General features: G+C 35.6%; 1 protein-coding gene across 1 annotated transcript; it reads right to left on the bottom strand.

The window, feature by feature from the left end:
- Positions 1–2,731: 2,731 nt before the first annotated feature.
- Positions 2,732–8,401, bottom strand: LOC110028160 (actin-interacting protein 1-2). Its single transcript, XM_020729906.1, has 6 exons — positions 7,897–8,401; positions 6,926–7,087; positions 6,572–6,758; positions 5,807–6,232; positions 3,726–4,133; positions 2,732–3,168 (listed from the first exon to the last, which is right to left on the bottom strand). The coding sequence occupies exons 1-6, from the start codon at positions 8,286–8,288 to the stop codon at positions 2,908–2,910; spliced, it is 1,836 nt and encodes a 611-aa protein (XP_020585565.1). The 5' UTR covers positions 8,289–8,401; the 3' UTR covers positions 2,732–2,907.
- Between the last annotated feature and the right edge of the window lie 4,003 nt (positions 8,402–12,404).

The raw sequence follows: 12,404 nt of genomic DNA, 5'->3' as shown, positions 1-12,404 counted from the left end.
TATGAAAATAAAATAGAAAATTATTTTTATATTAAAAATATAAAATTAATATTATATATATATATATGATATTATTTAAATATATATACAATACATTATAATTATAAATTTAATATACAATATAACATTAGTTAGGCCAGCTACTTTCTAAGTATTTCCATCATCCTTAAAAAACCAAAAAAACTTTTGTCGTCATGGTTTAAGAGTCAAGATGATAAAATGTAATGATTTTTCAAACAAGCATCGAAGTTGGGCAGCAGTGATCAGTCAAAACATGGTGTTATATCTTAAAAAACAAAAATCATTTGCTCATATGGCATCTATTTTTGTATTACATCTACGCCCAAAAATCTAAAAATAATTTAAGCCATCATTCAAGGGTGGAGATGTTGGAACTAAGTCTTTTCTTAAGTATCAAATTAGAGCACTGATGATCAATTATAATTCATTGTTTTCAATCAAAAAATGAGAGTTCGTGTCTAAAATAAACGCCGTTGGTTCGTCCAACCAATATTTCAACATTGCAGCCATGACCAAAAATCTTAAATAAATTAAAGCTGTGATTTGAAAATAGAGGATGAAATATGGTTCTAAGCGGGGGTCAGGACAAAGCACCAGTGGTGAGCTATAGTCCACTATTTCTAATTTAAAAAAAAAAAAACGAGCTTACACGTCAAAATTAGGAGTGAATACTGCATGTGTCGGGCGTATGCGCAGAACGTGGTATTGGTGTGATACTGGGAGCTATTTTCCACCATCTTTAATTAATAAACTGGATTGCACAAGAAAAACATAATTTGATCATTCAGTTGATGTTTTAAAAAATGCATTAAGAAAATCAATGAATTCATGGTTGATGATTGATATGATACAATTTGGCCATTTTTCACGCGGGCGCCGGTTAGAGCACTAGTGGTAAGCTTTAGTCCATTATTTTCAATCAAAAAATAGTGTTAATCATAAAAAAAAAAGATTTTTGACCCATCCGGCCACTATTCTTGCATTGCAAGCACACCTAAAAATCTAAGAAAATGAAGTCAATATCTAAGGTTCAAAATGATATAATATGATCTTTTTTTTCAAATGGGAGTTGGGGCAAAACCTAACCAAGAGCTGTATGTAGCTCACTATTTCTAATTAAAAAATGGTATCACATAAAAAAAAAAAAAATGGACATCATGGCTAGTCCAGTCACTCTTTTAACATTACAGCCACACGTAATATTTTATAAAAATTTGAAGTCATGATTTAAGGGTCGAGATGACAGATTCTGGTCACTTTTTGAGCTGGTGCGGGTGCAGCACTCATAGAGAACTACAATCAATCATTTATTTTAGTATTGCAACCATGCTCAAAACTCGAAACAAATTTGAAGCCGTGATTTCAAAGTAGAGATAATGGAATATGGTCATATACCAAGCGAGCACTTGGCGCAGAGCACCGAAGATGAGAGCTATTGTCAAATGTTTCTAACTAAAAAATGGGCTTGCACATCAAAATTGATACCATTGAGTCATTTGGCCACATTTTACATAGTATTCATGCCAAAAAATCCAATATTAATATCATAATTTAAGAGTCGAGATGATAGAATCTAATCAATTTTTAAGTGTGTTACGGCGGAGCCGAACGAAGGCTTTTTTAATTCAAAAAAATGAGATTACACGTCAAAAACAGACATAGTTGGCTCGTATGACCATTATTTTAGCATTGCAGCAACCACCCAAAAATGTCAAAAAAATAAATAAATAAATAAAACAATGATTTAAGAGTCAAACTAAGGGAATATGACTATTTTATAAGTGAGAAAAATAGCACTGGCGGTGAGCTATAGTCCACAGTTTAAGGCCACTATTTAATTACACAAACACATCAAAAGACGAGCAAACTTCCTTTGCAGTGCTTCAAGATTCTTTCATCATTGAGTTCGAGCTCTCGAGTTTAACATTGAACACGCAAGCTGAGTTCGGTCTACCTATACATGATATAGGCTCGACGTGAGCTCGAGCTGGAGATTTTTTTTTCACAGACAAGCCGAGCTCAAGTTCACTATAACTCAAGCTCAGCCCTACTTGCTTATACCCCTAGTTGGTTGGGTAGCGACAGTAAAGGTATTTAAGGATAAATATTGGTGAATGTTACGTGTATAAAGTATGCTGATGGAAATGAAAAAAACTGAAAATATATAATGAATTTAAGAAATTCAAATCTCACAGAACTTTAGAAGTAGACATTGTCCATTAAACTAAAGGAAGCCGCTCCTAAGCTAGTCTCCAAGAAGAAATGATGTTACAAGGAGATTATTTATTCTCAATTATCATTTTGAAAGGTTAAGGCCTTCCCAAGAAGAAATGTTGTAAGGAGAACTATAATGTCTGTCGGGGTGATGTTACAAGGAGATTATTTATTCTCAATTATCATTTTGAAAGGTTAAGGCCTTCCCAAGAAGAAATGTTGTAAGGAGAACTATAATGTCTGTGGGGGCCACGTTTTAGATAGACTTTCATTTGCTTGTGACGTGCAGACGCAAAGAAAATTAATATTTCGTCACGAAGACTTATGTGAAAATTTTACCCATAAATCTAACAAATTTTAGATAGATTCAGCAAGATAAGTCTAATAGACTCATAACAATTTTAAAAGAAAAAGAAACAGACATGCTATTGTATCAACGTGACAATCTAAATTTAAATATAGAAGAAATGATTATTCATTAAAAATATCAAACTCCTCTTCTTTCGCAGAATAAAAATTGTAAAAACATACATCAGACGGAGATGAACATAAAATCTGCACAACCCTTGGATTAACCACAAGTATAGCAGCCAATGCCGAGAAAAAAATGACAAACAAGTTCAGCAAATGCTGTGTTCCAAACAACAAAAAAGCAAACTGGATAAATATTGTTCATCGCTCATGGGACAATCTCCAAACACGCACGCACGCATCCTCACCTGCACTGACAATGGTGTTTTCTTCGCTGAAAGCCAATCCATAGACCCCTCCCAAGTGTGCACCTTTAATTGTGGTTCGGCTTGATGCAGCTCTGTCCACATCATACACAATAACGCAAGTATCAAGAGACCCAGTTGCAACCAGGCGATTATCAGGAGACCATGCGAGGCAATTGATTCGAGCAGTGTGGTAGAGCATGTTCTTCAGCTTAACCTGTTTAACATAATCACTCCAGTACTTCAACATAAGCATAAAAGATGGGAGCTGGAGAGGAGTTAAACTTCCATACTAAAAATTAAGAACATTAAAATAGTGTGCATAAAGAAAGGAGACAACTCAATCAAGGTAGCTGATATTAGAGTTCTAATAAAAATCATTAAGCTTTTACATCCTGAAGAAAAGAGTAAGAGCTTTAAAACAATTCAAAAGGAGGGAGCAGGAAAAAGTCATGTACTCTATGTAATTCATGTCTTTCATGAACACCTAAACATCAGTTTCTTTCTATCCAAAGTTGTTAGTGTAGCAAGTTTTTTACTTTCATTAGTTTCTTTTTTCACAATTATTTTTTGTGTTTGATTTGAAATACAATATGTTCGCATGTTAGAACACATTTAAACATTTTTTTTTAAATACTCAAAACACTTCAAAATTGTTTTGAGAACTTCTAAAAATAATGAACTAAATGACATGTCTTGAAATCATAAGCAAAACAGAAATAAAATGAGCCCAAACAGACCCTTAATTAATGAATCAAAAGGCTCATACTCAACCTCTTGTGATGCACGATCCCATACGACAGCTTCACGATTGGCATCGGCTGAGGCAAACATAGAAGCATCAGGGGAGTACTGGATGGCAGTAATAGCTCCCCGATGCTTTTGTAGGACTGTTTCTTCCTTGAGCGTGGCTGCCTCAATAACATATATGTGAAGCTTTCCGTCTTGGCCGCCAACAATGGCCTCAGACCCATCAGGTGAAACCGCTGATGCTGTCACAGCATAACCAAGATTTAGGGTTGAAGCTACTTCTGTGCCCCGTAAAATGATGATCCCGGAATCAGTAGAAACTAAAGCAAGGTCAGGACATTTCAAAATAAAATGTAAATTGTTTGGTTGAAATCCAACATCAACAGGTTCTGCCTCTCCACAGTGACTTTCATTTAATGAAAGTCTGTGTACCTGATTAAGAAACAAAGAACAAGAAAAAATGAAGAACTTCAAAATATATATTCACAAAAAAGCTGGTGCCTTCACATTTACCAAGCATAGAACTGCAAAGAAAAATAACGCATTAAAAACCTAAAGCACTCTTGTATAAAATTTGCGGATGAAAATGCTGAATGAATAAGTTCAGAAAATAAGACAGTTAGGCTTCAGTTGACTAAGAAATGTGGATGGTGGAGAGCGTAAGATTGGTGCACTAAATGTCCAAAGAAAAATTGGATGGCTCACAAAGTTAACTGCAAGAACCAGAATAAAAGTAAGCTTTTTATTGCATATTCATAAATGCAACGAAAAATAAGTTGTAGAAACACAAGTGCCTTCATTCTGCTGCAAATGAGATTTGGTTCAACTCCAAAAAGAAAATGGTGAGGTTGGAATTACTCTAGCACATGGCAAGTTTCTGAATTGATCATCCAAAATGGACGTGCAAAACCATGCCAGTAATGCAGAGACGAAAACCAAGAACTACTGCAAAATTTAATTAAAAAAAATGAAGCAAGCAAAATCAGGTTTATGAGTAACATGAGATTGAAATTAGTCTTGCATTCATTTCTGCAAATTAAACAAAGCTAGCTTCTCCGTGAAAAAAAAACCGCACCTTCATGAAAAACTTTCACCGCATAAGCTGGAAGAAATATTATCAAAATGAAATATAAATTGTGCCTAAGTATAGATACTGTTAGCCCTATGATTTTACTCTCTCTCTCTCTCTCTCTACTCTCAATCACCCTAAGCTACTTCTATCTTTCAAACACCCTTTTCTTCTTCTTCGCCCTCCTTCCAATACCAGAGACATGTGAGAAACATGAGGGCGAGTATCCCAAGAAAAAGAAAGGTATGAAAAAGAGAGTTCGGAGAACATCATTGTAGCTAATGCAGAAAAGGTGGTGAGAGAAATAGTGGTTTGATTTGATCTCCTCCCAAGTTAGGCATAAATGATACAGGAGATTTTCAAGCAAGGAAGCTGCAGTGCTTTGGCAACGTTACTAAAAGGGCAATTTTTGAATACTTATATGATCGCAATAGCTGGCAGGGAGCTTTTCCAAAACTGATGATGCATCACTGAAACTAGAAACAGCATGTTCAGGGTATGCACCCATACAGAACCCTAGAAGTATAAACCAATCTCATCTATCATGTCCGTGGGCGTCAAGAAATTAATCATACTTGTTTTCCTCTGACAGCATTCCGCAAGTAACCTAATTCTTTGAAATTCTTTGTTGTGTAGTGTCTATTTTATTCCAACATCAAGGCAGCCTGAGCATTAGCGTATGAAAATCTGCACATGATATTGGAATTGGATTGCAACTTAGCATATGAACTGCATGAAATCCTCTGGCTAGAAGTTTGCAACTTAGCATTGATTGCTTGCTATCATAAGAAAAAAACACTTTTAATAACATTGCTTCGGGTGATACATAACCATATCATGTAATATCCCGAAAAGAAAAGAGAAGATGACAAATCAAATGTAGCAAAAAGCCATGGAAATGTATATTGAGATAAAATCAGCTTCTACAATTACTACTACAACAAAACAATATAAATACCATGACGATGATTGAAAATTTGGGTCCAAAAAGTTAAAACCTGTCAAAGGACAAAAGTATTTTTTCAGTATAACTTACTTTATTATCAAAGCCCGAAGTAAGAAGCTCTCCTTCAGTTGCAGAAAAGCATTTAATCTGAGTGTTTTCCTTCCTATGTATTTTTCCACCATAGCCTATGCCAGGAATCCATCTTACGATGGTACCATCATAGCTGGTAGTCAAGATGGTTATCTGATCACTTTGAAGCAAACAAGACAAAGCATTGATGCTTTTCATGTGGCCAGAAAAAGATGTTGGTGGTTTCTGTGGATCACTAGCTGAAAATATAGATATCATTCCGCCAAGAGAAACAGTGACGAGATGGTCACCATGCCATAGGCAGCCAATTAGCATGTCATCCACTCCTCCAGAAACAGGGCAAGCAAGTGTACAATTCAGTTTACCATTACCATCATCTAAAATGTCCCAAACTTTAGCAGTTTTGTCCGCAGATACTGTCAAGGCCTACATATAGCACAAAAACATCAGGAAAAACTCATGTAGGTAAAGATTAATGACCTTGGATGTGCTCAACAAAAACAAACATTAAAACTGTATAGATCCGGTTTAGGCATCACTTGACATGATAATAACTTTAAAGGAAGCATGCTATTGGAGATTTTCATTCAATCAGAACTGAATCTTATGGTAAGTTCATTGTTAGCATCTCTTTAAAAATGACAGGCCTGAAAATGGTAAAAAAAACTACTCAGAAGTGTTAAGAGCCTATTCTAACAATTATAGTAAAAGAGACGAAAGTAAAGCTTACACCGTGAAAATAAATGCAAGTGTTAAAAAAGTTACTTTTTTACTATTTGGACTCCAGCTAACAGCATAGATGCTTCCCTTGTGAACCTCTTGCATAGACAGCTCACCAAGCTTGTCTCCAGACTTTCCATCAAAGATTATGCCCTTCTTATCAGAACTTACAGAGATGAACTTACTCCCATCTGGAGAGTACCGGACACAATTAACGAAGTTAGAGTGATCCCTGCAGTTATGTACCAGAAAAATTTCTTTAAATTATCAAATTTTCTTTTAGTGGCTACAAGCACAGGATGACAATATGAGGATTGAAATGATTCCGGCAAAGAAATTTTGAAAAGAGTAACCGACCAAAAAATGGAAGGAAAACAAATGATCATTATTGGAGCAAACCTGTGGGATTGCTTAAATTTAAATGGAGGGCCTTCATAGAAGTTCAAGATAAAGTCCTCTCCACATGTGACAATACGAAATGGTCGAGTTGGCTTAAAATCACAACTTAATACCCTCTTAGAATGGCCATCAAACTCCCCGATATTAGTGCCTGAATCCCACCTGCATAGATTATTAAAATTAACCATAATTAAACAGCGATTACAAAGGTAAGCAAACTGAAAAATGATAAAATGAAAAGAAAAAAACTACCAAGTTTCTGAACCCACCATCCATTATTAGACTAAACCAAGAACAAAATGCCAGTATGTAACAACTTCCATTTACATTTGTGTTGCGAAGCTGGATTTTCAATATGTTGATCTGTGAAAGCCATTTTTTTAATTTAGCTTATTTTAGTTGGCATCTTCTGGGTCATTTAAGAAAGTGTTATAGTTTGAACGTCGGTAGAGAACTTAAGACAGTAAAGCAAATGAGAGTTTTGATGTTTGATACATCACCAGGTGTGTCAGTTTAACTTCAAGATTATCTACAATTGCCAAAATGCTTAACGACAGATTTAGATAAGAAGAGTACCTGCATAGTTTGAAAGCATTATTAATGTAGAGTAAACGCGGAGTAATGATTCTGATTTTATTATCCAGCTCTCTTAGCGAGCAAGAATTTTCATTCTTGTCACCTTGATCCCTGATCAACTTCAATCTCAATATATTTATTTCTTCTTAGACATTCACCAAGGCAAATTCAAAAAGTACTACTAAGAAAAAAGTCAGACAATCCTTTTATGTTAGATCAATCACCCATCAAGCAACTTTATTTACCACATAACACTGTCCTTCGCTTAGCTTACACAAACCACCAATATAGGCCATTCAAATTTTCAACTTTCGGAAATTAGACTGCTTCCATGTGAAATTTATCGGAATCCAATTAAATGCCCAAAGCAACCGGATGAAGGAAGAGGAGCTCACATAAATGCACGAACGAAGCACTTGCCCTTTCCATCGCCTGAGACAACAATGCGCTGACTGTCAGGAGACCACTGAAGGTCGTCGATGCGGCCAGAGAGAACGCGAAACTCGCTTTTCAGCGCGCGGTCCCCATGGCGACCCCAGATCCGAACCATGCCGGAGACATCGGCAGAGGCAATCCACTCACCATTGGGGGAGAAGCGCGCCACCGTCGTCTGGTGCGCGTGTTCACCATAGATTGACACACACATCGGCGCGCCAAGACGCCGAATGATCACCGCCCGCCCATTGCAATAAATAATAGAGTCGGACTTTGGATCGCCGGAGATGAGGATTCCCCGGCCACGCTCTGTCGATGGAACACACGCGAGAGTCTCCAAGAGGTCCGCCATCCCGCTCCTTCAGGATCTCCTCCCCTCACACCCTATCAAACTATATCGAGGACCATAGTTGGCGATAAAGGAAAGCATTTCATAGGTTTTGGAGGAGAAAGGTCGGGTCGATGGAAAATCTAAGGCTAATATCTCTAGCATAAATAAGATTTTTTTTATTCATAAGAATAATTTTAAATTCAATGTATTTATTTTAAGATTATTATTTATATATTATACTTGATGCGTTATCAATAAATTTTTATCATTTAACGTGCATCTCGATATATTTTTTGAATAACAAACATGCAAAATTTTAATTCAAAATTATTTAAGGTATTGATTTCAGTATGTTAATAGTCAAACTGGTTATCTTGATAATACAAACAAAATTGGTTCAATCTGAGACTAATCAAGTTCATATCAAGTCATTAAATCATATTTGGAAGCTCCACATCGTTAACTGATTGGTTAAACAAAATCCAAGATTAATATTCTTATAATCAAATTGAGTGTTTCGATGGGAGGAATCCAAAGAGTCTGAGCTCTCTTAATTTTAAAGTCAATAAAACCCTCAAATCTTTGAAAAAACTTCTATGATCATGGGAGATCAATACCAGTCATCTTATCAAATTGTTATGAAAGTTATTTGTCAAAGGGCCAAATATCCATGTTTGAGAGACTATAAATAGACTCCCTCTCTTTGCTTAGAAGAAAAAAAAATTATAGTCAAATTACATTGAAGTTCAAGACTGAAGAATCAGCGATAACTTACGGCCCTCGTAATGCACGTCAACCGTCGTTGAACCCTGCCTTCAGCGAACTCTATTGTGTAACAATGTATCTTTGAATATTGTGTAACAAAGTATCATGTATACAATGTAACAAAATATCTTGAATACGATGTAACGAAGTATCTCAAATACGGTGTTACATGTAACTTTGCATTACAAATCCAACAATAACTCCCAACAACAATTACTTACAGCCACCGTATTTAGAATACGGTGACCTACTTCAAACTCCTAAAGTTTTATGCTCATTATGCACAGACAAGTGTTATGCATGGTGTAGCATTGGAACCCTTCTTTTTCAATTGTGGACACATGTGTATCTTTTTAATTATACACTTATAATGAATTACTTTGACTGTACTAAGCCTCGTGATTTTTTTTCTTTTTTCAGGTATTTCCATGTAAAAAGTCTTGGTGTGTTCTCTTGTTATTTATATATTACTCGTGTGTGTGTTGAGAAGTTAAATCATTACTCTACCACCATGAATCTTTCGACAAGCATCAGTTTGGCATCTTCTATAAGAAATTAAGTCATGGTGATAGAAGTTTACACTTCTTCAATGACCAACCAATAGATATGCAAGTTTCACATTCTGACACTCTTTGTTCTAGGGCATAATCTCAATGTGCGAGATATTATGCCTTCAGTCCATTTCCCCATGATACACATCATCACGCTAGTGAAGCAACCTCAGTTGCACCACTTGAAGATCATGTGTGAAGAATGGGGGATTCTCAAAATGAGATCCTCTAAATTTTGTGGGAGGGCTCAACAACCAATAATGATGTTATTAAAAGGAGAATCTGCCTCAAAATCCACTACTCAAAGGTACACTTGTGTTACCCCCTCCACACACTAGAGTTCCTCCTCATGAAGCTAAACTTATGGACATTGCTAGCTCTATACATCCACTCCCTACATTTGGCATGAGGTAAATGTTTGAATTGTTGTATTTTCTTTCATATTTATCATGATCTTACACTTATAAAAGGCTCTTTATAGTTTTTATAGGTTACAATAATCAAATGTGTTTCACGAAGCTAAACATGAAGCGGGCTAAGGAGCTGGACCTACATAACCATGCCAAAATGCAGGGTAATTACATCGAGCTTGTTTTTGGTCTGGCATAGTTGCACCAGCCATTGGCATAATTACATCAAATCAGTTCATAATGATGTCGTGGCTCGACCAAGTTTGTTTGGACAAAAAATTTCAAAACAAAAACTAGTAAGTGTTATATAAGGCTATGCATGGGACACCCTAGAGGGGTGGTGCAGACTTGGAGAGACTTCTTATAGCACGAGAGATGTTTATATTTTAAACCTTAGGGTTTTTCTCTATTCTTCCTTGAGAGAGGGAACTTCTAGGGTGTTTTTTCTTTGAGATTTGATAGTTATTATGTGTGTGAGAGAGAGAGAGATGGTGAGTTGTTTGTGAGGTGGAGTGCGAAGATAATTGTCATTATACATTGAGGATACAGTGCATTGCAGAGAGCATTTATTTATTATAAATTTAGCACTTTCTTGCACTTATTTAAGTTTTCAACGAAATATTTTTATTTTGTTGTTTCCTGGATTGTATCTAATTATTAATTTCATGCTCATGTGATGTAAGTATAATTTTTCTTTTTGTTTTACTATCTTTGTTTTTTCGTATATGTTTCTATACTTTTGAACTACACATGTTGTGTTCTTCTTTTGATTTTTATTTACTTCTTATTTGATCATTGTAGTTAAAACTTATTACGGTCGAATGACATTTAATTATCGCCTAGCAGAGTGTAGGATGTGGAACATTATTTGATGTATGTGTTGATTCTCGTAATGTAAGACAATTATTTAAGACCCTTCAGCACAAATTGTATGACACACGGTCAGAGTCATTCTGCTAGACTCTAACTTTCTCTTAGACAAAGGTCAATCAGTATTTTGTTTGTCGGACGACTTCGAATGAACGACAGATGTCATTCAAAGCTTTGCGCGCGAATCAATCTTAAATTTGCTCAAACAATGATGAATTTGTTCAAACAATCTTGGATGACAAAATAAACTGCACGAGCGCATCCGTAAAAAAGAGGGTTTTAAAACCCTCCTCCCCGCAGCAAAGAAAAGGAGTTTTACTTGATGAACACCTAAAACTTTGAATATAACATCCTAGCCACCAATTTCTCCAATATCTCACGCCAACACCCCATCGACACACACACACACACACAGTGTGTGTGTTAATTAGGGTTGTCAAAACGGCTCGTTATTTGCGAACAGCTCGTGTTTGGCTCATTAAAAAGCTTGTGTTAGGCTCGTTCGCTAAGTTAACGAGTCGAACACAAACAACAAGAACAAATATTTTATGTGTTTGTGTTAGGCTCGTTTTGGCTTGAAAATTATTAAATTAGATTCAAATGATGTTTTAAATCTTGCCCCAATTCTTAACATCTTATGGTTACGTGATTAGGGTTGTCAAGACGACTCTTTGTTCGTGAACGGTTTGTGTTCAGCTCGCTAAACAAACTAGCAGAATACAAACACACTTTTTGAGCTCGAAATATAAACAAGGCGAACACGAGCTGAGCCTGAGCTCACTTGTGTTCTACTCGTTTACACTCCTAGTAACGTAGACCCTAGTGTTAATAGTGTGTGTATGTGCGTGTTTGTGTGTGTGTGTTTTAAAAAAAAGTGAATTAGATTCAAATGATGTTTTAAACCTTGCCCCAATTAAGTCTCAATTTCTGCTATTATCGAACATTGAAGTTAGTTAACTCAAAAATAAAAGCAATTGATATGCCAACAAAAAATTTTCATCATTTTGCAATAATCTTGAGGCATGAGACAAATTTCAAGATAATTTTTTAGCAAAAAATATTTAGATTTTAATTAAAAATCATCCAAAAATTTGATTTTAGGTTAACTTGTTTGTCTTGACTAGGCAAATACGATGACACCAAATTTGGTCCAATCTATGTCAAATTAAGCCCATATCAGGCTATTAATCTATTTTAAAGCATTTAATGTCCAATTTGATAGTTAAATAGATTCCAAACCCAATAAGCTTATTGTCAAATAGAAAGTCTCAATAAGACAGATCCAACGAACCTAAGATCACTCAATTCCAACAACGTTAAAACAATCAAGTGTTTGCATAACGTTGTCTGATCAAGAAGATCTATTTGGGTCATCTGATAGAGTGGTATGAATTCTTTTTATTGCTGGAAAGTCTCACCTAGATTCTATAAATAGAGTCATATCCCTTTCATGAATGTGACTAAGAGCTAAGCTTGGAGGAGGATCAAGAAGAAAAGGAGTTGAAGTCCAGTGTTCTATATCAAAGATCCAAATAATGCTT

The sequence above is a fragment of the Phalaenopsis equestris genome, unplaced genomic scaffold (assembly GCF_001263595.1).
Source record: "Phalaenopsis equestris unplaced genomic scaffold, ASM126359v1 Scaffold000002, whole genome shotgun sequence".
NCBI classification, from domain to species: domain Eukaryota; kingdom Viridiplantae; phylum Streptophyta; class Magnoliopsida; order Asparagales; family Orchidaceae; genus Phalaenopsis; species Phalaenopsis equestris.
Note: the sequence above shows the minus strand (reverse complement) of the source record. Positions and strands in the feature narration are given on the sequence as shown.